The 26,475-nt window shown below is 37.9% G+C and overlaps 1 protein-coding gene across 1 annotated transcript in view; it reads left to right on the top strand.

Moving 5' to 3' along the window:
* Positions 1-26,475, top strand: part of CTNNA3 (catenin (cadherin-associated protein), alpha 3) — a 1,348,181-nt gene that overhangs the window by 320,845 nt on the left and 1,000,861 nt on the right. The window contains exon 7 of the mRNA XM_005876777.2: positions 17,910-18,113. Within this exon, the coding sequence (XP_005876839.1) occupies positions 17,910-18,113 (204 nt within the window). The remainder of the gene's footprint in view (positions 1-17,909; positions 18,114-26,475) is intronic.

The raw sequence follows: 26,475 nt of genomic DNA, 5'->3' as shown, positions 1-26,475 counted from the left end.
GCGAACTCATTTTTTTTGGTTGATTTTTCTTTGTTAAATGGCATTTAAATATATAAAATAAATATCAAAAATATAAGTCTTTGTTTTACTATGGTTGCAAATATCAAAAAATTTCTATATGTGACACGGCACCAGAGTTAAGTTAGGGTTTTTCAAAATGCTGACACGCTGAGCTCAAAAGGTTTGCCATCACTGCCCTAGAGTCTCTTTAATTCTGTTGGTGTTATCTGAGATGTTTGGTAATTAATCACTTGAATAAGACTCATTTTTAGTAAGAGTGGAGATTACTGTTTCCCATTTAGATAGACTCTACCAGGGCGGGTCATGAATCTTTTTTAAGAACCAGGCTTCCCAGGTGATCCTTCTTATGCCTGTTTCTTGTTGAGAACCGTTCATAGACTGTATAGTATTAGTAGCTACAGTGTGCTTTATAGCATTCATATAATGTCCCCGTAGTCATTGTAGGTCCTTATTAACAAGTAGCACAATGTTACTACTGGGGGAAGGAGAGGAAGGAGATGTAGGTGCTCCTTTAGACCAAGGAAGTCTTTTGTCTTCCTGGAGCAGAGCTTCTTGTCCTTTGTGGCTGACATTGCCTAGCTTATGTAGGAGCCACTCTGGCATCTAATGTTACAACTCTCGCGGGCCTTTTAATCTGAAGTTCATGGGGATCCGTGTATAGAATCCAGGTGTCTGTGAACTTTCGTGGGAAAATACTAGATCTTTATTTCAAAATTCAATCTGAAATTTAGCATTTTGCTTAATTATTTATATAGGTGATAAACCACAGTACTGCCTAGCTTATGTAGGAGCCACTCTGGCATCTAATGTTACAACTCTCGCGGGCCTTTTAATCTGAAGTTCATGGGGATCCGTGTATAGAATCCAGGTGTCTGTGAACTTTAGTGGGAAAATACTAGATTTTTATTTCAAAATTCAATCTGAAATTTAGCATTTTGCTTAATTATTAATATAGGTGATAAACCACAGTACTGATGGCAACACCTAAGACTTTGTTACCGGTAGCAATTGCAGATATTTTCATACCACATTACAGGTGTGCAAAGTATCATTTCTGCTTGTTACTACTACATTATTAGGTCCAGTGCTAGATCTTATTTCATGGATTAATATGACAAATTAAAAATATTTTTATAACCATTAATGGAATTGTCTTTTATTTTATACGTTAGGATAATTGCTTTGAGAAGAGGGTTTAGTTTTCACCAGACTGCCAGTGGGGTCCAGGACACAGTAAAAGTTAAGAACTCAGTCTAGTTAACTGGTGACTTCAGCCTGGGCCAGTTGCTGAGTCAATTATTTTCTGAAAGTGGAATATTGGCTTAAATGTTCTACCCTTTATTACTGAGCAGAAAGGATGTTTGATTCCTAAAGTCTCTGAATCTAGAGTTGTGTTAGACTTAGGTTTTCTTTTTAACTCTTTTTTTTCCTCCATAAGTGGAATTCCTCTTGAGTTTTACCATCAGTTTGTTCTTTCTTTTCTTCCTCTCTCCCTCCCTTCTTCTGTTCTTCCTTACCCTTTATCTCTCGCACTTTCCTTCTTCATCGTCTCTTTTCTTAATTTGTTCTTTCAATTTATTAGTGAGAAGTTAATATATGTGCACATTCACAAATTTATATGATCCAATGACATCTAGTAATTTTGGGGAAATAAAATTAAAAGCAACATCTTCTGCTAATCCAGAAAATCTCTTCACAAAAGTAGAAGAGAAAGAAAAGTTTTATTATCAAGTCAACATTAAACCAGAATGTGATATGAATCACAGGCAATTTGCTAAAGAGATAGCAGATACAGAAAGAAATATCCCCTTTTATATAGCTAAGCAGATAAAACCCAACACACATTCTCAAGATAAACAGTAAACAAGTAAAAGAAGAGGACCCGACAGTACCTTTTTGCATACATAGTTCATCCTAAATTAACTTGGTAATTGGAATGACAATCTGTGTAGTTAGTGCCTTTATTCATAGGAAATTAAACGTACTATATCTTTATGACAGAAGTAGGTTTGCAGCTTGGAGCCAGGTGCCCAGGGAAGTTAGGCTCTGATCCTCCCATGGAAACTGGGAGATAGAAGCACTATCTTCCTTGATGATTACATTTTATTTTATTTTATTTTATTTTATTTATTATTTATTGATTTCAAAGAGAAAGGGAGAGGGAGAGAGAGATAGAAACTTCAATGATGAAAGAGAATCATTGATTGGCTGCCTTCTGCACGCCGCCTACTGGAGACCGAGCCTGCAACCCCGGGTATGTGTCCTTGACCGGAATCGAACTTGGGATCCTTCAGTCCGCAGGCCGACGCTCTATCCACTGAGCCAAACCAACCAGGGTTGATGATTACATTTTAAAGAGATGGCGCCCAGGTCCTTGAGAACAACATTCCTGGGTGGAAAAGCTGGCAAGAAGCTCCTTTGGCTTTTAAAAATATTTACATACATTTTGAAGGCACAGAGCAAAAAAAAAATGATAATAACAAATTTTCTAAAAATAAATGATGAAAGAAAAGGGTGAGGGCAGCCTCTTTCCCTTTTTGGCCTAGATATCTTTTTTCCAGACTTATCTTTATTTTCCCCCAGAAACAAGCACTTTTAATTGATTCTTTGTATATTATTTCAGAGGTGGTGTCTGTATATACTGAGGGATAAATTCCTAGCATAGTACCTGTTCTATAAATGTTTGTTGAATCAGAAACATTTCGGGCTCTATTCTCAAGACTCTTATAATCTAGCAAGAAGCAATGAGGGAAGGCTTTATGGAGAGGGAACTGAGGTGAGCCTTAAAGTATGGGAAGAACTGTGATAGGACATTTAATGACTTTTCAGTTATATAAAAGGGGTTTTATAAACTTCAATGCCTGAACAAACAAAGATTTGCATTTGGGTGGGTACATGGGGACTCTTTAAAAAGATGATTTACCTCCTAGAGAGTCCTTATCTTTTTATAGGGACTGACAGGAAAACTACAGGAACACACCATTAAGGATGAATAGCAGAACGGAATTGGGACTATCATGTCAGTTTGATTAATCCATAAATCAGTGTAAGAGCTTATAAATTCAGTTTCCTTATTTGTTGCATTTTTTTCATAGTACTTACCTGGGAAAAAAAGTACTTCCTTTTAACAAAAGCTTGTTTCCTTCTTAGGGAAATCCATTCCTAAATTCATATTTTCCTCTTTTAAAGAGAGGGCTAATATTGTTCCTTTTCTGCAGTAATGGAATTGGAATTCCTTGCTGATGCTCCTAAACACTGTACTGTACTATCTGCTGCAGGAGAATGGTAGGTAATCTGCTTTGAAAACCAAATTTGGAGGAACCACACTGAATGTCAAGCTCAGAAATGTGAACTTTATTAAGGGAGAAATATTTGATTAGGGAAAGGAGAAAATCAAATAGATGCAGTAGGAAGATTAACCAGTCATGATGTGCAGATTATTTTGCAGGTTTAGATGGATGGAGATAAGAAGAACCAAAGATTTCAGTAATATTTCCAGTAAGAGGTAATAAGGACTAAAAGTAGGGTAGTTGAAGTGAAAAGGAAAGAGATAGATATAAAAAAGGAAGAATTGCCCTAGCTGGTTTGGCTCAGTGGATAGAGTGTCAGCCTGCAGACTGGTTTGATTCCAGTCAAGGGCACATGCCCAGGTTATGGGCTCGATCCCCAGTAGGGGGCGTGCAGGAGGCAGCCAATCAATGACTCTCTCATCGTTGATGTTTCTATCTCTCTCTCCCTCTGCCTTCCTCTCTGAAATCAATAAAAATATAAAGAAAAAGAAAAATAAAAAAGGAAGAATTAACAGTTGTGATTATGAAGGGTGAGAAACGGGAGTGGCTCACAATGGCTTAGACATCAAATGGACCTATGCTTGTGGTAACATAAAAAACATTCAAACCTCTAAAGAATTTTTGTGAGTTTATTTGAGCCCAACTGTCGACAATTACCAGGAAGCAGAATCTCAACGTATTGAGATACTGCTCCGGAGAATGGCAGTTTTTAACCTTGTTTTATACATCACAATCAAAGGAAGAGACGTGAGGGAGTTACATGAAATCCACTGGTGATAGATTAGGGAGGCTGGAGAAAGCAAAGAGAGGAAACCCTACGGGATTGGATAAAAAGTAAAACGATAGGCACACACTTCTTGTACTTAGGTGGGTGCAGGATAGTTAGCAGTTAACAATTAACATGATAACAATAACAATGAAGGCATTTGTGGTCTCTGTCCTGGAGCCCCGGTGCATTGGCTGTGCCCTGAGGGATCTGGAAAAAGGGAAGTTATAAATTACCCTGACATTCCAAGAGACGTGAGGGAGTTACATGAAATCCACTGGTGATAGATTAGGGAGGCTGGAGAAAGCAAGAGAGGAAACCCTACGGGACTGGATAAAAAGTAAAATGATAGGCACACACTTTTTGTACTTAGGTGGGTGCAGGATAGTTAGCAGTTAACAATTAACATGATAATAATAATGAAGGCTTTTTTTGTGGTCTCTGTCCTGGAGCCCTGGTGCATTGGCTGTGTCCTGAGGGGTCTGGAAAAAGGGAAGTTATAAGTTACCCTGACATTCCAGTGATATGTTATCATACATGCAAAAGACAACAGACAGGCTTAGTTAAGGTAAAGACTGACTTTTGTCAGGGAAGAATCTAGCCTAGGACATGACTACCTGCCACACACTTTTAGTTAAAAAGTTTTAATTTCAGACCATGCTTTGTGGTTACTTTAGGTTTCTAGAGTTTTCAAGGCCGCCACACAGGCCTTCCTTGAGCTAGCCAGCTCAGCATGTGGTCCCTTTCCATCTACGCTTAGAAGAGTGGTGGTTTCATACCCTCAGTAAGAAAACGAACTGACTTGGAGAAGGACATTATGAGACAAAGCGAGGGAAACAGCCAAAAAGAAATTACTATAAGCTTCTGAGCATTCAGATATATTTTTGGGATTTTATGAGGGGAAATAATTTGAACACAAATATATATATAATTGTGAAGTGAAATAAGCAATTTACTATTAACATAACTATTCCTTAAAGAACATTAGTTAACATTCCAAGTCCAGAGCGTTTTCTAGCTGCTAGCTCTATTTAAGTAGAGATATCTATGGTTCCTTCTGAGAGCTGTAGATATGATTACTAATTGGATTATCACAAAACCTTTGGAAGGTTATATTTACCATGTAAAGGTGTCCATTCTGGCTACTTTGTCTCTGTCCCATGGAGCAAACTTTATATCTAGCAGAGTCAATGTGTTGGACAAAGCACTGTGTTAAAAATGGATTGGTGCTTATTTGAGAAATGTCCTAAGAATAAGCTGAAATCAAGAAAAGAGAAGTATCCCGTGAGAGTTTTTAATCTATTTCTTACATTTAAAACATTTAGAAAAATATTTATTGGTGTTTAGTCATGTGAATTTCAGCTTTAATTTGGAGGAATTTGTTTTTGCTCTCATCAAAGTATGGGAGGATGAAAAATTTAGAGTTCTTTTTTTTAAAAAAATATGTTTTTATTGATTTGAGAGAGAGAGAGAGAGAGAGAGAGAGAGAGAGATAGAAACATCCGTGAAAGAGAAACATCATCAGTCAGCTGCCTCCTGCACCTCGCCTTCGGAAATTGAGCCCACAACCTGGGCATGTGCCCCGACTGGGAATCGAACCAGTAACCTCTTGGTGCATGGTCCGATACTTAGCTACAGCTACAGCCACATCAGCTAGAGTTCTTAGTTTTTTTGTTTTTTAATCTATTTTATTGATTTTTTACAGAGAGGAAGGGAGAGGGATAGAGAGTCAGAAACATCGATGAGAGAGAAACATCGATCAGCTGCCTCCTGCACACCCCCTAACTGGGGATGTGCCCGCAACCAAGGTACATGCCCTTGACCGGAATTGAACCTGGGACCCTTGAGTCCGCAGGCTGACACTATCCACTGAGCCAAACGGGTTAGGGCTAGAGTTCTTAGTTTTAAAACACAATTTGATAATATTTGGTTAGTGCCATGCCTTGCTCCTTAGGATGTTGATTACTGCTCTTTATGGAGAACCTTGTTCAGTGGCCATGCTATTCCTAGAGTTTGGCACCTATAGCTTTTGTTAGTGGCTGGTGTTCACTGCCAAATTTGAGATTTAAGGTTGCCTAAATCCAACCATGGAGCCATAATTTCTGTGCTTTATTTATTTATTTTTTTCATTTTAGTATTTACAGTAGATTTGGAAAAGCAAGAGAGGTAGCGGGTGTATTTTGAAACCTTACTAAACTTTATGCTTTAATTAGAATTTCAAAGCATGTTTTCTAATAATAGAAGGAGGAAGGCCAGGGGCTTGTGGGGGAAAAAACACACCCCACAATGTTTTAAAATCCTAAACAGAAACTTTGGTTGAAGATACTATTGATTGTGAAGAAAATATTGCCAGTGTATGAGTTTTTTATAGTAAGTACGCTCAGTAGTTAAAAGGAATGGCAAAAATGTCTCATGTTTTCTTCTACAAATCTGGGGCTTTCTTCCTGGGCCTACAACCTGTGCCTAGAGCCCCATGGTTAGAAGGGTCTGGTGTTGGTTTCATTATCTGAAGTAGCTGTTTTTAATTCTGAATATGTGTTAAACAAGGGGCCCTGTATTTCCATTTTGCACTGAGCCCTCACGTCCTGTGGCTAGTCCTGCCCAAATCCTTCGGCTACTTTCAGATTTCCTTGCATTCTCCTTAGTGCCCATCACCTAATCTCAGCTCACTTTTAATGTGTGAAATCCAAGAAAGAATTGCAATTAAAATAAAAACTGCTAATTTTGGTTCATTACCGACATATAAGTGGTTTGGACTAAGTGCAAATTGTACGTTCACAAAATCCCAGCTTTGTTAGCCATAAATGGCCACTTGAAGTTAAATGAATAATATAGCAGGCAGGTTCCAAAAGAGCAGAGACCAGAAGCCCCAGAGCAAAGGGGAAAAAATGAAAAGCAAAGAACAGACATGAGGTGACTGCCAACGCTCTCTCTGACTCTTCTCCAAGCCTACTATTAGCCAATCAAATGGCATATGTCACTTCCCGCAGATGGAAAAGCAGCCTGAGCAAATGTATACAGCACAGATGCATGGATCTGTCAGGCAGCTGTGGGAGGTTATATTTGTTAAGCTGCCTGCCAGTAGCCATGAGCTTTGAAGAGGGGTAGTTGCATTGTGGGAGGTAGGTTAATCTTATTTGCTTCACATGGAAACCGTGCTGTCTCTAATAGGCATAGTGGCTTCTTCAATGCCTAGAATGAATCTGACCATATTTTTCTTCTCAAATTTCTATCTTAATCATCTGACTATTGGGCTAGTATATAAGGTGAGCCTTACAGAGAGGGAGGAAGGCCAGGGGCTTGTGGGAATGATGGTGATGGATGAGTCAGTGTAATAAACAGATAGAGCCATCAGGTGAGTAACCCCAGAGACAGAGAGCATCGGTGGAGGTCAATTAACCTCTTGATGAGAATAGATGAGACACATCATACTGAAGGCAGTGATAATAGACTGTTTTATTAGACATTTTCTAAAATTAAAGAATTTTTAAGTCTGTATAGTCCTACTTTAAACATAGAGCTTAAAATATTGTAATTAGGTATAATGTGTATGGTGTTTATGTAACAGCTGTCATTGAATAGGTGAATGAAAAATGTACACATGACCCTGTTTTGATAGTCTGTAGACCCCCATTCGCTGGCCCTCGTCATGAATGGATTTGGAGATGCGATCGCCTTACCTTTAGCAAACAGCTAACAATTTAGCAGAGAGCCTCCTTGGAACTACCGGTGTTTAGAGAATCACGTTCAGTGCTGATACAGGTGCTGTATTAACCGAGGACCCTGCCTCTGGTGGAATTTTGTGCTGTTTGCGGGAAGCATAAAAATGCTTTACCTTTTAAAAAAAGTAGCCCTAGATTGCGATGTTGAATGCTCTACTCTTTTCATCAATAGAAAGAATTCCCCATTTCCTTTTTTTGTTGTTGTTGTTAATCTTCACTGAGAATATTTTTTCCATTGATTTTTAGAGAGAGTGGAAGATATGGAGGGATGGGGTGGGGGAGAGTGAGAGAGCGAGAGAAAGAAAGAGACAGAGATAGAGAGAAAGAGAGAGAGAGAGAGAGAGAGAGAGAGAGAAAGAAAGGAACATCTATGTGAGAAGGACACATCGGTTGGTTGACTCCCACATGTGTCCTTTACAGGGGCTGGGAATTGAACCTGCAACCCAGGTATATACCCTTGACGGGAATTGAACCCTTGACCCTTGGGTCACGGGCCAGCTCTCTAACCACTTAGCAACACCATCCAGGGCTCCCGTTTCCTTTTGATTCACGTAGTTCCTGAGGATATTTTGAAAGTTCCACACTCTCCCCTACCCCAATACCCACCAGCTCTTCAAAATAAGGAAATAGCAGGCATGGCTGCATTGAAGTTAAATTGAGAACCCTTTAAATCTAATAACTTCTCATCCAGAATACAGAGAAGCACCCTGTTTACTTCTTACCTAAATTAGTTTCATTGGCACCTGATTCTCCCCTCCCATTAGCTGTCCTGATATGTACCCCTGCTAGTTTCTCTGGATGACGCACTCCTTCCAAGCTCTAATCTTGGCCTGCGTATTCAAGTACATTTCCCTCTGATTGCAAGGAAAAGGGACAATGAGTCCCCACCACAGTTTTGCTTGGCAGTCATAAGGGAAAACTGGTGTTTTATGGCACCCTGATTAGAAAAGTCTGGAGTCCAGCGATGGAATTTTCCTTCGTGGCATTATGTATTGATTAACTTAAGGTATATAGTTTATGCTCGTTAATTGCACATCACACTGCATAAGATCAATATCTAATTGAAAAAGTCCGGTTATGTAGATGTATTCTTTTAACATTAATTTTATTTTTAATATTGCTCTGCACCCACTTACCAAAGCTATGAGACTGCTGTAACGTTCAGAAAGGTGTGTGTTAGGCATCTGCAGGTTATAAAATTTAAAAAAAACCAGTTGCCTTTTAACATCTAAAATGATAACAGCTGGATTTTGGAGGCTGAATTTTCAAGTACTTTTGTAATGATTCCCTTATCACCTAAAAGTCCTGCTGAATCATGATTTCCTGATTGCCAATGTGACGGCAGGAGAGCTTCACGAAACTGCTGCTGCTTCTCACTTCTCTCTACTGTTTCTTCTCACTTTCTCTTCTGTTTCTCTCCATTCCTCTCAGTCCCCTCCTCAGCTTCCTTCCCATCTTTCCCTCTTCCCCTTTACCTTCTTTGCATTTCCTTCTACTTCCTTTCCCCTCTCCTCCTCCTTCTCCTTGTCTTTTACATGTTCTTGTTCCTTAATAAAATAAAAAAAATCTAAGTCAGGTGGATTAAGCACCAAGGGAAAAAGTAAGGCCCTTGGTAAAAATCCCCAGAAGATCAAATAATAGCAGAAGGAGTGCTCTTGGTTTAACATTTTCCTGACCAATTTTTGAGGATGTCATTATATAACTAACAAAGTAAAAATACTGGAACAGTGGTAAGTGCATAACTAATTAGTTGTTTCTACAGGTATTCTTAATTTGGAAAGAACATTAAGCCAGAGTCTGACCCTTCCAATTACACATCTGTTATGAACAGCACCAGCAATACCCGGAAATGAAAAAAGGAGAAGGATATCAAGTGGAGCCTAATGGATTAAACTGTGGACTAGTGAATGTTGTCTTTGACGGTCCTTCCCATCATTCCTTTCGGAATTCTTTTTTCTCAGGGTATCTGATCCCCTTTCCCCCACTGATTCCCAGTATCTGCGTCCTAGCCACCCAAGACTGGCTTCCTACCCTTCCACATAGTGATGCATATTCTCTGGAGCTGCCTCTCTCTCTTTTAATTCATTCCCACCTAGTCATCAGGGGAAGAACCCGATAAAGTAAGGCCTTCATGACCAACGGCATTAAATTCTATCCTATCCTGGTACTTTCTCCAAAGATACTCACCCGTTTAGGAAAATAGTGCTTTTAATCTCAATCAACCAACCACTTTTGGTGTAGATATAGGCCAGTTGGGTTTATTTTGTAGGGGAGTTTTTCTAAGCAACAAATGACAGTAGAGAGATATTGGGTTCTTTCTCCTAAACGTAGGGGTCATCACTACCTTTTATCTAGTAAAATGCTGCTAAGAGGCTATCATAACAAAAAAAGTCTCATGTTATGGAAAATAAAATGAAAAGCAGTTTCCAAAGCTGTGATGTGTAATATAATAGCCAGTTGTCTCATGTAGCTATTTGAATTTAAGGTTAAATAAATCATAATGAAGTAAATTTAAAAATTCAGTTCCTCAGTTGTATTGGCCACACATTAAGTATTTAATAGTTACATGAAGCTAGTATTGGCCATTGTAGATACAGAACATTTTCATCATCAGAAACTTCTTTTGCACAGTACCCCAGAGTATACTGCCAATACAATTTTTATCCCAATTTCTTATCAAGACTGTGGTCTTTATAAAGAATCGAAAATGATTATTTTGTGGCACTTACAGGTCAATACATTCTAAAGATAGATTTTCAAACACAATGATTAGAGCAGTGGTTCTCAACCTTGGCTGCACATTAGAATCACCTGGGAATCTTTTTAAAATCCTGATTTCTGCGCCTCATCCTCCAGAAATTCTGTGTCTTTGTTATGGGGTGAGGCCACAACATTAGTAACAAAGAAACAGAATTTCCGGAGGATGAGGCCCAGAAATCAGGATTTTAAAAAGATTCCCAGGTGATTCTAATGTGCAGCCAAGGTTGAGAACCACTGGACTAGAGCAAAGTTATTTTTTTCTTTAAGCCCAGTTAACTAGAAAATTACTTAGAAACATTTGAGTTAACTTATTTCTAACTATGTATTCAACTCCAGGAAAAGAGCAGATTCTTAATCCCTCTCGTGCCAAGAATATCTTTGTTGGTTTTAACTTCAAAATATTCAGAATATCATCTGTACAATCTTTGAATAGTAGCACTCTAGAAAACAGAGGAAGGAGGCAGGGAGCACAGAAGGAGCCCCTGAAGGGTGCTGTTATTAAGAAATTGTTACCACCTAGCGGTCATCATTTTCCAGACGCAACTGTGAGAGTTTACAGTTATTAGTCATGGCTGTGCTGCATTAGCTACTCTTTTCTTCTATGCTCTACCATTTACAGTTCCTATGAATCCAGGGCTTGTACTTAGCCTGCTATTTCTCCCAAAGGATATAATTATAGACAGAAGTAAAGGTAGAATCAAATGAAAATAGAACACAAATGGGGTTACTTATTTTTTCCAATTGTCCTATTTGTATCTCTTCTTCCCTTTGCCAATGAGTTGTTTTCTGGGAGAACTCCACAGGCATACGCGCTGACATAAACCTTGGAAATGGCAGGCACTATTCAAATGTTTCTTTAAATTTTGCAGATGTATATTCAATTAGGTTTACAATCAGTGAAATGCATGGACATAGAAGGCAGGACATACATGATATTACTTACTGAGAGAATTACGAATATGAGAGTGTATGCTTTATTTTTGTGATGTTATTGTATATAAAAATTATATTTTCTCTAAATTCATTGTAGGATTCATTCATTTTAGAATTTTTTACACATGGTTTACAAACGGACCATGAGCAGAGATAAAACAAACATGTAAACAGATAGATAATAACAAAAACTTAACTTGCTCCTTAATTAAACTATATTTATTGCCTTAGTTAGCAATATTCTTCTGGTAAGAAGATCTATTGAGATTCATTCAATAGTATATTTAATATTACAACAAAATAATCATCCTCTTAGAAATGTTTATGTTACAATTCTTTTAAACAGAGATTTTGAAATTAGAAGAATTCTTAAAAGTTTATTTTATTTCTTATGTAACCAGATAAAAACAATTCATGATGTAGTGCTATGCATAGATCAAATTGCTGAACTCTGAAGGAAGTATGCCCAGGAGAAAGGTTACTATCTCTGATGAAATAGATTGATATTTTTATTGGTGTCCTGGTATAACCACTATCATAATATTCAGTGGGTATTTGAATGTTCTATAACTATTATTTAGGAAAAATTTTTTTAAGAGGAGCTGCATATCCAATTTATAAGCATATTGAGTGTGTTTCTAAGATACTTTCTATTTTTCTGTTATATTAATTAATACATAACAGAATGTGAGTTATATACATTTTGACAATATAGCTGAATATGTAGTTAACTTTTTTTTGTAAATCACACTAATTTACCAAAGTAGCACAAATAATGTGTTAATCATCTGGCTAATTTATAGTTTATTGCTCACATTTTTCCTTCTTTTATATATTTTTTATACCTAAAGCTTCTATTCTTTATTTAAGTGGAAATGCATTAAAATAAGGGATATACTAGACAAAGGAGAGCCTGTGAGTTCTCTCAGTAGCATTTTCTGTTCATAATCTAAGGAGAAATTTTGTTCCATTTTTTATCACTCACTCTGAAGATTGATAATGTGGTTGCTTGAGAAACCCATTTATGCTATGTGGTTATTATTTTTGCTGTTTGCAACTTGAGGCATAGCATGTATTTTTGTGAAGAATGTTGGTACTTGATTATAATTATAGCTACATCTCTTTTGATAGGCAATTTCACTTTGGAGAATAGGTGTAAGATTTTTTGTGTTTTGAATGTAAATCGGATCAGTCTCATCATAGAATATAAAGTGTGTGAATGATGAGTAGGATTTATTACATCATGTTTATTAAAACACAGAAAACTATTTCCAACCATATTGATTTTCTGCTTCAGCTTGTTTAAGATTTTTTTTTTTAACTTCTTACATGTTCTGGTCAGGCATGGCCAAAGCCTTGCTCAGAATCTGAAGTATTTTATATCATAACTAGAGGCACGGTGCACGAAATTCATACACTGGGGGGGGTGTCCCCTCATCCTGGTCTATGCCCTCTTGCAGTCTGGAAGCCCTCAGGGGATGTTTGACTGATGGCTTAGGCCCGCTCCCTACAAGGGAGCGGGCCTAAGCTGGCAGTTGGACATCCTTAGCACTGCCACGGAAGCGGGAGAGGCTCCCACCATTGCAACTGCGCTCGCCAACTATGATCCTGGCTTCTGGCTGAGCTGCACTCCCCCTGTGGGAGTGCACTGACCACCAGGGGGCAGCTCCTGCGTTGATCGTCTGCCCTCTGGTGGTCAGTGCGCATCATAGCAACTGGTTGATCTGCCTTAGCATATCATTAGCATATTACACTTTGATTGGTTGAACAGACAACTGGACAACCGGGCACTTAGCATATTAGGCTTTTATTATATAGGACTAGAATCCCGATGCATGAAATTAGTGCAAGAGTAGGCCTTCCTTCCCCCGGCTGCTGGCACCGGCTTCCCTCTGGCACCCAGGACCTGAGCATCCCTCCGGCTGCCGGCAGGCACCCGGGACCCGGGTTTCTCTCGCAGAGGGAGGCCCTGCCCACCTGCCACAGCCCACTGGTCAGTGGCCTGGGCCTCTCTCTTTGGGGCGATTGTGGAGCCCCCCGATTGATTGCCCTGCCGGCCGGTGGCCTGGGCCTCCCTCTGCGGGGAAATCATGGGGCGATGGCCAGGCCTCCAACCAATCGCATTGCACCCAACTTGGCTGGCCTGGCACCAGTGGGTGTCATAGCGTAGTCCCGGATGGTTGTCAAGGTCGTCCGGATGGTCATTCCGCTGTTCGGTTTGTTTGAACCAGCATCAATACAAACATATGTGTAATGCATTTCAATGTAATGTTATCATAGCTACAGTGTAACTAGGTCAGTGATGGCGAACCTTTTGAGCTCGGCGTGTCAGCAGTTTGAAAAACCCTAACTTAACTCTGGTGCCATGTCACATATAGAAATTTTTTGATATTTGCAACCATAGTAAAACAAAGACTTATATTTTTGATATTTATTTTATATATTTAAATGCCATTTAACAAAGGAAAATCCACCAAAAATATGAGTTCGTGTGTCACCTCTGACACGCGTGTCATAGGTTCGCCATCACTGAACTAGGTAATAGAAATTTTCCTGCTCTATTGTGCTTTTATGGGACCACCATTGTATATGTGGTTCATCATTGACTGAAGCATCTTTATGCAGCATATGACTATATATATATATATATTTTGGATTGTGTCCCATAAGTCCAGTAGGTTTTATTTACTTGAAATTTTTTGTATGCCTCTGACTACATAACTCAAATTATCTGTCATTAAGTTCATTGGTTCTTTCTTTTGAATGTTCTAGTCTGTTGTTGAACCTCTCTAGTGGATTTGCAGTTCAGTCATTGTATTATTCTGCTCCAGCATTTCTGTTTGGTTCTTTTTATGATTCCTGTCTCTTGGTTAAACTTCTTATTTGTACATGTATTGTTTTCCTGATTTAGTTGAGTTGTGAATCTCTGTTCTCTCTCTCTTTTTTAAAAAAATATATTTTATTGATTTTTTTACAGAGAGGAAGGGAGAGGGATAGAGAGTGAGAAACATCAATGAGAGAGAAACATCGTTCAGCTGCCTCCTGCATACCCCCCTACTGGGGATGTGCCCGCAACCAAGGTACATGTCCTTGACCAGAATCGAACCCGGGACCCTTCAGTCCGCAGGCCGACGCTCTATCCACTGAGCCAAACTGGTTAGGGCTCTCTGTTCTCTCTTATCTCACTAAGCTTTTTAAAAATGAATTTTGAATTATTTTGAATTTTTCCAAGGCAATTATTAAGTCTCCATTTCTTTGGGAACAGCTACTGGAGTTTGTTTTGTTCCTTTGGTGATATCATATTTCCTTGATTCTTCAGGTCCTTTGAAACCTGACACTGTTATCTTTACATTTGAAGAAGCAGTCACTTCCTCAACTCTTTCCTAACTAGCTTCAGTGAGCCAAGCTAGAGATACTGAAGTCTCTCAGATTTTTTTTTCTCTATCAATGCTGCTGCTCCATTCCTCTTGTTCCCCTTGAGAGAGAAATCTTAGACTGTGTGCCTTCTCTTGATACCACAAACCCAGGCTGGGTGCTGGGAGCCTCCTACTAATTTTCCCTAGGGTAATGCCCTGAAGCGTTTAATGTTGTGTACTCTCTGCCAATCTAAAAGATCCAGCTGGATGCTAGTATTTATATGCTCTCTGTGGAACTTGAGTACATCATCTGCAGGGGACTATGGGGTTGTCTACAGCAGGGTGTGGTGCATGAAGTGCTGGGGGTGCACACCACCTAGTTGTAGAGTCTTCAGTTAGGGGTCCTACTGGATTTGATGATGGGGCTCTTGTTGGAATCTGCTATACAATTAGTAGGATCTGCTGCTGGTTGAGATCCATGTATTGGTTGCTGTGAGCTTCTACCCTTTTCTCTGCTCTTCCCTTTCCTAAAATTATTCAGCTGTTCCAGTCCTCTCAATGTTATGGGTGAGAAGAGATGGAAATGGGCTTCTCGGGCAGCACCCCACAAGTCTGGGGAGGAGGAGCGCTCACTTTGCTCTCACTTTCTCCCATGGGGAAATCCTGGCCACCACAGTCTCTTTTGGCCTTGGAAGAGGGATGACTGTTCTTATCCTTGTCAGTGCTTCTAATCTTTTATTTATTTTTTGCTCCGCTGGTGTGCAGGAACCTCTCAGCTATACTCCCCGGCTTTCATAAAGGTATTCTCATTCATAAGTCATTGTGAAACTCGGTTTCTGTGGGGGTATGAGGTATGGATATTCTTATTTCATCATCTTACTGAAGGCCTTAAGAGATAGTTATTAATTTCAGCAGGTCTCAAACACCCAGTGGTATTTCATAGGACATTCAAGTTACTTTAAAAAAAACATACCTTTTTATTGATTTGATGACAAGGTTAGTGAAAACTGTTACTGAATGGGAATAGGAGGACAGTAGTCAAAGAGGAATCAAGAGGCATGTGTGGGGGTATCAGATGTCAGAGCAGGCCGTGGTTTCAGTGCAGATGAGCCTGGAAAATCTTAAATGTCATGCAAGTGAAAATCCAAAGGCTAGAGAGTTTGAGGAATGGCCCTATAGAGCAGGAAATGATATGACTTAATCCTAGAATAGAATCTGTTTTCTGACATAAAATCACGTCCTGAAATTACTAGTTTCTTCTTGCAATTATTACAGGTGAGCAGATTTGAAGTTTAATTAACTTTTTGTATCATTACAATGCTGGAGACATGTTAACTGTTCCTGTCACTTCTGATTGCATTCGAGCAATCAAAGCAATTCTGTTGCCCTCAGTGTCTTAGTGATGATATCACGGTGGAGACATTTTCAAAAAAGATTTTAATTGGATTAATTATTGTTATGGACATTGGAGTGGAATGTGTGTACTAAGTTAGTGAGCCAAAGGAAGATATGGTAAAAATGACAAGTGAAATAAGGAGGTAGATTTAAATGTAAATGAATTCTTGACTGATGGACAGTTGGATTAGTGTCTCATCTAAAAGATTATGCATTGGATAACAAAAATGTTAAATTTGGCATTTGTAAACTTTATTTCCTTTTTTGAAACTAAACTGAGTTTAGTTTGAATATAAACTGAGTTTATATTTTATATTCTATAATATGTGAACATTACGTAGTGCTAATATTTTTTTTCTCATTGCTTTAAAATTATTTCTGTTTCTGTAATAATTTTCTCCCCCTAGCCTGTTCCTGGAGTTACAGCTTTTAAAATTTAATTCTGACTACTTTTGATTCCCATATATTTATCATAATGTAATATAGTGCAATGATCAATTTAAGATTTTAGGCACACACATATACAATATACATAGAGCTCTCTCTGCATATGTGTATATTTAAAATTTAATTATATGATTATATACTCTAAATATCAATGATGTTTATTGTGTGTGTATGGATTTATACATACACATTTGAAATCTTCATTGTCAACTATATACTAGTATTTGAAGATTATTATATGTATCCATTTTATGTTAAGGATTATTCATAGAGCTTTTATTTGATAATAACTCTTTCTCTAATTGCCACATTATGCCTAAACTTTGGAAAAGCTTCCTCTTTATTTTAATAAAGAACCCCTAGACCCTCACACCTTTCATCTTTTCTTCAGAGACTATAGATTATCTTGACTTCTTTTGCTTGGAGACTTATATCTAATGGAAACCTTAAAAATACCATGTCAATTTTCAATAGTAGGAATAGCTGGAAGTTATAATAGATCAACAGAAAGATGGAGTCTTACTTTTTCAATAAATAATTACAATTCAAAATTCTTTCTGATATGTTAGTGTTAAAGTCAATTAGAGTGTATGATTTATAGTAAGGCGTAATGACATGAATATTGAATTAGATATTATTAGACCTGGATACTTGTCTGAACTTTACCATTATTTTCTCAGTGACCTTGGGTGAAACAGTCTTAGTCATTTATCATCAATTTAACAATATCTTTGCTGCCCACTTCTTTATAGTGTTGTCAGGGTTTGATTATATATGTGAAAATATTCTGTGAACAATGAAGTTCTATTTAAAGGTGAGTATTGTAAATAATAATGTGCCATGCACTGTATCAAGCACTCACATTGTTCTTACAAAATGAGGCACACAATGTTAATATTAAAACTTTACAGATCAGGAAGGTGAGGCTCAGAGTACCTAAGACCCCTGAGTTAGCTCACACTGTTGATGAGCAGGAAAGGCAAGATTTGAACACAGATCTGTCCGATATTAGAACCAGTGCTCATAATTGTACAGTTTTTGTCACTCCCCTGAATAATAATTGCCACATAGAATTATGCGTAAACTGAGTGAGGCAGTAAAAATGCAATTTTCTTTATTATCACATCCGACTTCTGAAGGTGAAACCAAAATGATATTTATTTTTCTTAAAAATAGGATGTTATGAAGTTCTAACCATCCAAATGTGTTTTGCCTTTAGAATTTAATTGTCTTGGATCCACTGACAGTGACTGAGGAGGAAATAAGACCATCCCTAGAGCAACGCCTTGAAGCCATCATCAGCGGGGCTGCTCTGTTGGCCGACTCTTCCTGCACCAGGGATTTCCATCGGGAGCGGATCATCGCAGAATGCAACGCCATTCGCCAGGCTCTGCAGGACCTGCTTTCCGAGTACATGAACAACGTGAGTAACTGTTGCCCCCATTCTGTACATCGGGTATGTGCCGAGTTTCTCTGTAGAACATGTGATAAATGATAAATAAGTGTGTGATTTTCCATAGATTGGTTTGCTGAGTGGGTTCTGCTCAAGGTGCTCACAGGGTGTAGCGCTGAGATTGGATTTTCTAGGGATGGAATCGAACCAGAAGGTTGTTTACATTTGATTGCTTTGTTTGAAATAGTAACTAAATATTAGTTGAAGAAGGGATTCAGGACTGGAGAAGGGAAAGTGGAGCTGTCCATCAATTTAAAGGATAAGAAGGTTAAGCAAAGGACCATATTCTCAGACTGAAGTTGGTGAATATCAAAGTCAGGATGTAGATAGTATTGGATGAAGTCATTGCTGCGGGGATCAGGGACCATTTTTGAAGATGTAAAAGAGCGCATTTAGTTTGGATGGCTCGTGACCCTTTTCAAATGTTATGAGTTGTGGCAGTTTTAACTAGCTTTTGGGAATATTAGGAATGCTGTCTAAATTTAGACAAATGCACAAAAGTTTCAAGGTCTTTTTGCTTTCAGATTTTATGTATTCATATATATTAATTCCATATATATACATTTTACATCCATCTGTGGAGTCTTACATTCAAATCTTAGTGCCATTTTTAAAATGAAGGAAGTCTTCATTGTCAACTCTGTATTGATCATGAAGCCTTTTTAAATAGAAGAGCTCAACAAAATGAAAGGTTTATAATTGGAATGTTTTGTTGATCTGCCTTATTATAAATGGAATAAAAATAGTTTCAAAACATTACTTTTTGAATGTGAAACTGAAGAATTGGGATTGTTCAGTATAAGTAACTTATGTGAATAATTGGTATGTGCTAAAATTAGTGAGTTTTAAGGACTTTTCAACATGTTTGATATAGCTCCTTGTTCTTAATTCTTGATGACTTTGGCACCTGACCAACAATCTCTTGTTTGTCAAGAAATCAGAGTTGTAAAGTACATTATGTTAATAAGAAGAACATGTTAATAGTGTCATGTCCTGCTTCTTAAGCTAAAATAGCCCCCCTTTTTTTTAACATATAATATATTCTTAAAGGTTTTTTAAGGGAATGCATCCATTATAAAAAACTCAGAAGGTTATATTGTATTGGAATTTCTTCTCTCCTGATCTGTGTACTTGTACATTATATTCACCTTTATAGATCAAAATAGCCTGAAGTTACATGTAAACTTAATTTATACATAAATATATAAAATTATAGATATAATTATTTTACCACATATAAACTTATTTTATTCTTTAAGATACAAACACAAACAGATGCACATGCACATACTCAGACACATGTATGGACAAGGATGGCTGCATAATTGTAGAGCCCAGTGCAAAACTGAAAATGCAAAGCCTGTTGTTCAAAAGCGGGGTTGGGGTGAGGGGTTGGGAGCACCTTTTTCCTTTATTCACAGTCTCAGTTGACGTGAGAAAGTTATTTTTATTTGCTATTTAGTGTTAGGTTCTCTAGAGCAGAGGGATTCTTGTGGGAGCATGCAGACCCTACAGGTGTTTGTGTACTTGACCTATAACCCAACCCACCATGACTGTGCCAAGGACCCTACCAGGAGTGAATGGTGGCAGCAATCACTGGGTGGGGGAATAGGCTGAGGACCTCTGCCTGCATGTGAGTCGAGGGTACATGCTTCATTGCCCCATAGGACTTCGCTTAATACACAACTTCAAAGGTAAAGGTGTAAAGAATATGAACACTGTGGTAGCATAACATTAAAAACCAAAGGACGTGTATACATGCATACAAGCATAACCAATGGACTCAAACAATAGGGGGGTGAGGGCCTGTACTGGGGGACAGGAGCTGGCTGGGAGAGGTCAATGGGGGAAAAGGGAGACATATATAATACTTTCAACAATAAAGAATTTTTAAAAAAGCCAAGGTAGGCCTTTTTGAGCAGAGGGCTCTGTGCACAGTCACAGGCCCCTGAAGCTGGTTCTGTACATAATAAACATACGTCACACAAAAATAGCAGTGGTTTTACGGTTTCTTCCACTTTGGCTTACAAACTATTTGGGTTGAAAACTATTCATACCAAAGGTGAAGTTATGGGAGCATTCTGCCTAGGGTGCAATCATTAAGAAGGTACAGTGTTTCTAGAAATTTATAAAACCAACTAAAAGTCGGTCTGCTATATATATCTGCTGTATATTATCACCATGTACCACCAATTCTAAATGTCACTGGTAAAATGTTTCCCACATAATTCTTCTAAATTCTAAGCAATTGGCTGTAGTTGTTGTTTTAATAATATGTGTATATAATTCAAATTAGCACACTTTAATGACTATCCTTTAGTAAACAGTATAGCCTTTTTGCACTGAAACAGCAGATTCAAAATTGACAGGGATGACACAATGATTACAAGGACAAAGAACTGGAGTTACTTTAATTCTGTTATTTTATGTGATCACAGAGGTTTGTTTTTAATTTAAAAATTATAATCATGGAACTGAATTCTGAGGGGTAATATTTTTGTTAGGTAAGTATAAATTTCATTCGTGAAATATTTCATTGAATTTGAGTTATAACTTTGAAATGTATTCTCTTTTTGAAAATTGTCTATCACTTTAAAGTTAAAGAACAAATTAGGAAAATAATGATTATTTGAGATTATTGTGGAAATGTAGTTTTGTTATATAGAGGAGAGAGGTGTTTAAAAAGGATGGACTCCCGGTATCAAATATGCTAAGTAAGGCACTGAAAATAAGTTTGCACTGTTCTATGTCTTCTTGCTTTTTTACTTATTGAGGATTTAATCTCATGTTCAGTTTCAAGGAGTCAAGTACACAAAACTTATGTTACTAGTATCTTTCTGTTAGATATTTTCATTTTAAAACAAGGTAAGTTCTGTGTTAGAAGAGTGAAGTGGAAAGCGACTTTTTTGTTTATAATAAATAACGCAGATGAAAGGTAAGTAGCTTTTCTTAAAGCTTGTCCAGATCATTATCTCAATTTTATCATTTTTAAGGGTAAATTTAATTGTATTACTATTTATACTTGATGGAGGTTGTTTTCTTCTTTCTTCCTCCTTCCCCCATGTTTTCTCTTCTCCCCGCTGGCAAAGAAGGGCAAACACCCCCAGCAATATCTCCCTCATGGCATTTCCCCCTTTAGAGCTCTTATCCCAGATGGGATTCCTCTGTTTGCTTGTCTGCCTGCTCCACTAGCCAGGAGCCCTAGGAGAGTGGGGACTGTGTTCCTGGAGCTTAGCATAGCAGGTGCTCAGTAATTATCATTTGGATACAGGTAAATGGAATTTAGTGCTTGCTGCTTCTCAGTCTTTTAAATTAAAACGACAACATGCCTGAAGCAATTAATTTGAAGTTTATTTACTGTATTTATATGATAAGTGTGGAGAGAATATGGAGGGAAGGTTCATGGTGAGAACAGGAACAGAGGAGAGGAAAGAGCAGAGTTGAGGGGATGTTCTTGGGGTGATCTAAGAATACTATATATGCCTTTCTCTTAGAGCAAATGTCAAATACTTGTTGAGGAAGGCATTTTTTTCCCTTTGGAAAGAAAAGACATTGTGTGTGTGGGTTCTGTCTGATGATTTGTTCTGATGTTGGTGTAGAAGTCAGAGTGGGAGGAGCTAAATTTATGGTGGTCCACAGGGTCAGATGCCCATTCATTCACACATCATGGAAACATTTCATTGATGAGTACAACCTATTCATAATAAAAAAAATAAACTTACAGTACTATGAAAAAGCACTCCAAAAGCAATGTAATAGTTTCTTTTCATGTAAAAATGCAGAATTTTACGCCTAATACTAGTGTCTGACTGAGCTAATGAATATTAGAATTAAAAGCAGGAACCAATCTGGAAAACTGTAGAATAAATGATCAGAACATATTTCCAGGTTTATTTTTACTCTAGGTTTATATCACAAATGATGTTCCCTTATCGCTGTTTCATCATCTTTAATGAAAGGAAATGCACGTTCCTGGGGGACTACCTGAACTCAAATCTTTCTCGGTTCTCTCAACGATTTTAGGACAGCTCCTGTACTTAAGTCCTCAGCTTCATAATTTAAGGAATATTGTTTCTCTTTTGTTGGACCTGGTTTGCTTTTCCAATTAGCAGTTTTTGTAATTGAGCTATATCGATAGAGTAACTACTTGATGATAATTCAGCTACAATAAAGATAATCATGAACACTTAAAGCAGGAATAATACTCATCAAAATCTGTAGATCTCTTATGTGAATGTGGTTTTAAGGCTTCAAATTTTGCAGGTGTAAGGAGCCCAGAGAAGTAGGAAATAAATGCAATTTATGTTCTTTTCAGACTCAATTCACATGACCAGTTTGAGTGTAACTTTACCTCCTTAAACAGATCACTAAGTCTTAATCATTTTTTAAAAAATATATTTCATTGATTTTTTTTACAGAGAGGAAGGGAGAGGGATAGAGAGTTAGAAACATCAATCAGCTGCCTCCTGCACACCCCCTAACTGGGGATGTGCCCGCAACCAAGGTACATGCCCTTGACAGAATTGAACCTGGGACCCTTCAGTCTGCAGGCCGACACTCTATCCACTGAGCCAAACCAGTTAGGGCTCAATCATTTTTTTTTTTTTCACTGAAGCTATTATTCAGTAAGTTCATTGTCTTATCACATTGGTAAGAAATTAGTAGGAAATGAGACCAGATGGGTCAATAACAAATAAAACAGACAACCACTTAACAGTATTAATGATTATATATGTTTGCCCTAATACTTTTCTTCTTTTAAATTTGTGTATATATATTATATGTGTCACAATAGACCTTTCTATTGCTACTGTAACAAATTCCCACAAACTTAGTGGCTTACATAACACGGACTATTATTTACAGCTCTGTGGGTCAAAGTTGGACACAAGTCTCCCCAGGTTGAAAGCGGAAGTGTGAGCAGGGCTGCATCCTTCTCTGGCGGCTGTAGGGCAGACTCCTTTCCCTTGCCCTTTCCAGTCGTAGCTTCCAGAGGCCACCTGCATCCCCTGGCTCGTGGCCCTCTGCCTGCACCAGAGCCAGCTATGTCACATTTCTCTGCCTTCTGCCTCTGTCCTCACATCTTTTTCTCTGACTGCAGCCAGGAAATGTTCTCTACTTTTTAGGACTCGTGTGGTGATGATAAATAGGGCCCTTCCCGATGATCCAGGGTAATTATATCATCTCAAGGCCCTGACTCTTAATTACATCCTTTTGTAATTACTCTTAATTACATCCTTTTGCCATGTAACTAACACTTTCACAGGTTCTGGGAATGAGGATATGGACATCTCTGGGAGTTCCAGGACCTCTAGTAAGTAATGCCAGTCTTCCCTAGTCTCGTCTGTGGAAGTATCATTAATCCTTGCATTTCAGATCTGTTTTTAGTTAGTATCCCTTACGCACTTTAAGCTCCATGCTGGCAGATAACGTGTCTGCTTTATTTGCTGTTTTACCGCAAGCCCTAGGCATAATGCCTCGGATTTAGAAAAAGCTGAATTGTACTTTTGAATAAATGAAGGAATCGGTGAAATTATTGCATTCTATATATGCCACGTAATGGAGAAGCAGCTTCCCTGACATTAAATGAAATGAGTTTCAAATATTTAGTAAATTTATATGATGCACTGCCTGTTATAAAAGGCCTGCTTTTGCACAGTACAGGTCTCTTCTAAGGATCAGGCGGCGAGGGGGGGGGGGTTGAGGGGCTGGGTGAAAAAGGTGAAGGGCTTAGCCAAGCAAGGAAGGAAGCAAGCAAGCAAGCAAACAGAAAACAAAAACCCCATCATGGACACAGACAACAATATGGTGTTTACCAAAGGAAAAGGGCATTGGGGGGAGGGCGAAGAGGGTATAGGGGGGATAAATGGTGATGGAAGGAAGCTTGGGGTGTTGAACACACAATACAATATACGGATGATGTATTATGGAATTGTACACCTAAAACCTATATAATTTTCTTAACCAATATCATCCCAATAAATTCAATGAAAAGTATATATTCCAGAGAACATTTTGAATCAGCAAAAGTTTAACTTTTGTCTTTTAAAATTAGAGGTATCTTTTTCTAAGTTATATCTGCTGATTTTGTTGTACTTCCAGTATGGGTTAGGTCTAGTCCATCTTCTCTGATTTACAGTGTAATTAAAGGAATTCTTCATGTTGATGAGGGAGAATAAGGAGGCCCTCCCACGAGGGAGGGGTAGAGGGGAATCAGTTGTTTTTAAAGGGTGGTATTTCTATAATTGGTGAAAATATAGCTGGAAGTGAATGGCCATCATGCTTTAGTTCTTAAGAATCAGACACAGATATATTTCTGGGGGTGGGTTGAAATTATGTTGATGTTCTTAAGTTTAGATGTCTTGCTGGGAAGGATTTTCAGGAGATGTAGAATTATTGGAGAAGTTAGCTCTCAGATTAATATTTTACTATAGGGGGATATTAGAGAGTTGAGCAAGCGATGGCTCTGGTAGTATAAAAGAGTCAGGCCTGGACTGTATTCAGGGACCAGTTCCCATTTCTAGACCTCTCACTTGCTCAATATTTTCTTCGCCAGGTAGCTCATGTGAACGAACATTGTTGGTTCTCATTCTATATTTGTTGCGTGAGTAGATAATCAAATTGAATGGCTTTTGTTATTCAGAGATCTATTTTATTGCATGTCGGGTTTAATGCATTCCCTGTCTTGGAGTATTATAAAGATTCAATAAAGCCAACAAAGATATATTATGTGGTTTTTCTTCCATATAAGGCCTTCACTTCTCTCCTAAAAATTCATTTTGGAAATTATTTCACCCTTATTTCTCATGATGATAAGGTAAAGCAGTTAGGATGATCTATATGCAATAACTCTTTGAATACTAGAGACAGGTTAGAATTAAAATTATAAAAATGTAAAGGCAGCTTCAAAATTTATTTTCTTTTTTTTTCTTGTTTTGGCATGGACTGCATATTAGAATTAATCCATTATTAGATCAGGTACACTGTATTAGCTGCTTTACAATTTAAAAATATTAAATTTTTCCATTACACTGCAGTGCTGGCTGGCTGGCTTTTGAGTGGTTGATTATGTTGAAAACTATGTTTTTCAGTTTATTGATCGCTGGTGGAGGTTGTGGCTGGTATGTACCCTGGTGAGCCTGTGAATGCTGTGGCTTTCTAGCGAATCAGGTTTAATGTTTGATTCCATTTGCTCCCTTCTTTAACCAACTAGCTACCTATGCTAACAATTTGACTTATGCTTTCCTTAGAGATAACTGTCATTCTTTGTATCTAAGAACTCAACCGACAGTTTTTTGCTTTAACGTTCCAGAGTAGCTTTTAGCTGTTTTAGTTTGACATTTATACAAACGTGGAGTAAATACCTAATACACTAGTGGATTTGGATTTTGAATATGATTCAGTCTGCGGGCACTATGCCTCATTTAAAAAAATTACTTTTCTTTCACTTACATATGACAAGGATGTATCTATAAGGAATTTTATCTCCCTGTAAGAAGTTGATTCCTATATGGTAATCGAATACTGACCACTCGTCCCCCCACCCCTCTCCCTTACACAGATGTCCACGTCCTAGTCCTTGGACCCTGTGGATACCGGTACGCATAGTATAAGAAACTTTGAAAATGTGATTGAGTGCAGGGGCCTTGAGGAGGAGAGATTTTCCTGAATTAAATGGGTGACCCAGTCTAATTACATGAGTTCTTAAAAACAGATAACTTTTCTTGGCTGAATTAGAGAGAGATGAGATGGAAGAAGAGAGTAAGAGAAAAAGAGAGAGAGACAGAGAATGTATGTGTGTGTGTGTGTGTGTGTGTGTGTGTGTGTGTGTGTGAGAGAGAGAGAGAGAGAGGGAGAGAATGAGAGAGAGAGAGAGAAATGTGTGTGTGTGTGTGTGTGTGTGTGTGTGTGTGTGTGTGGTGTGGGAGGTAAATCCATGATTTTTGGCTTTAAAGATGGAGGAAGTGGCCATTGTTGAAGACACTTAAGTTTGTGATAATTTGTTTAGCAGAAATAGAAAATTGAAATTCTATGTGAAATGAATTGCTGCAATTATATAGTAAACTTATAGATATATTAAATATGAATTATATATATGTCAGGGAAGGTAATCAGAGTTTTATAGAAATACCAAATATTGATTTTGAATGTGCATATATATCTCACATAATATTTAACATGAAGTAATTAAAATGCCTGAAGACCATTTAATGGTGTAAACACCGTGAATTGTTGTGGTTGTACACAATGGAAAATAGGATTTAGTTTATTTTCTGAGCCAGTGCTTTGTAATGGAAATGTTATGCAAGCTAGAATAATATGTGATCCACCT

Source organism: Myotis brandtii, unplaced genomic scaffold (assembly GCF_000412655.1).
Source record: "Myotis brandtii unplaced genomic scaffold, ASM41265v1 scaffold499, whole genome shotgun sequence".
NCBI classification, from domain to species: Eukaryota; Metazoa; Chordata; class Mammalia; order Chiroptera; family Vespertilionidae; genus Myotis; species Myotis brandtii.
This window is presented reverse-complemented; position numbering and strand designations above follow the sequence as displayed.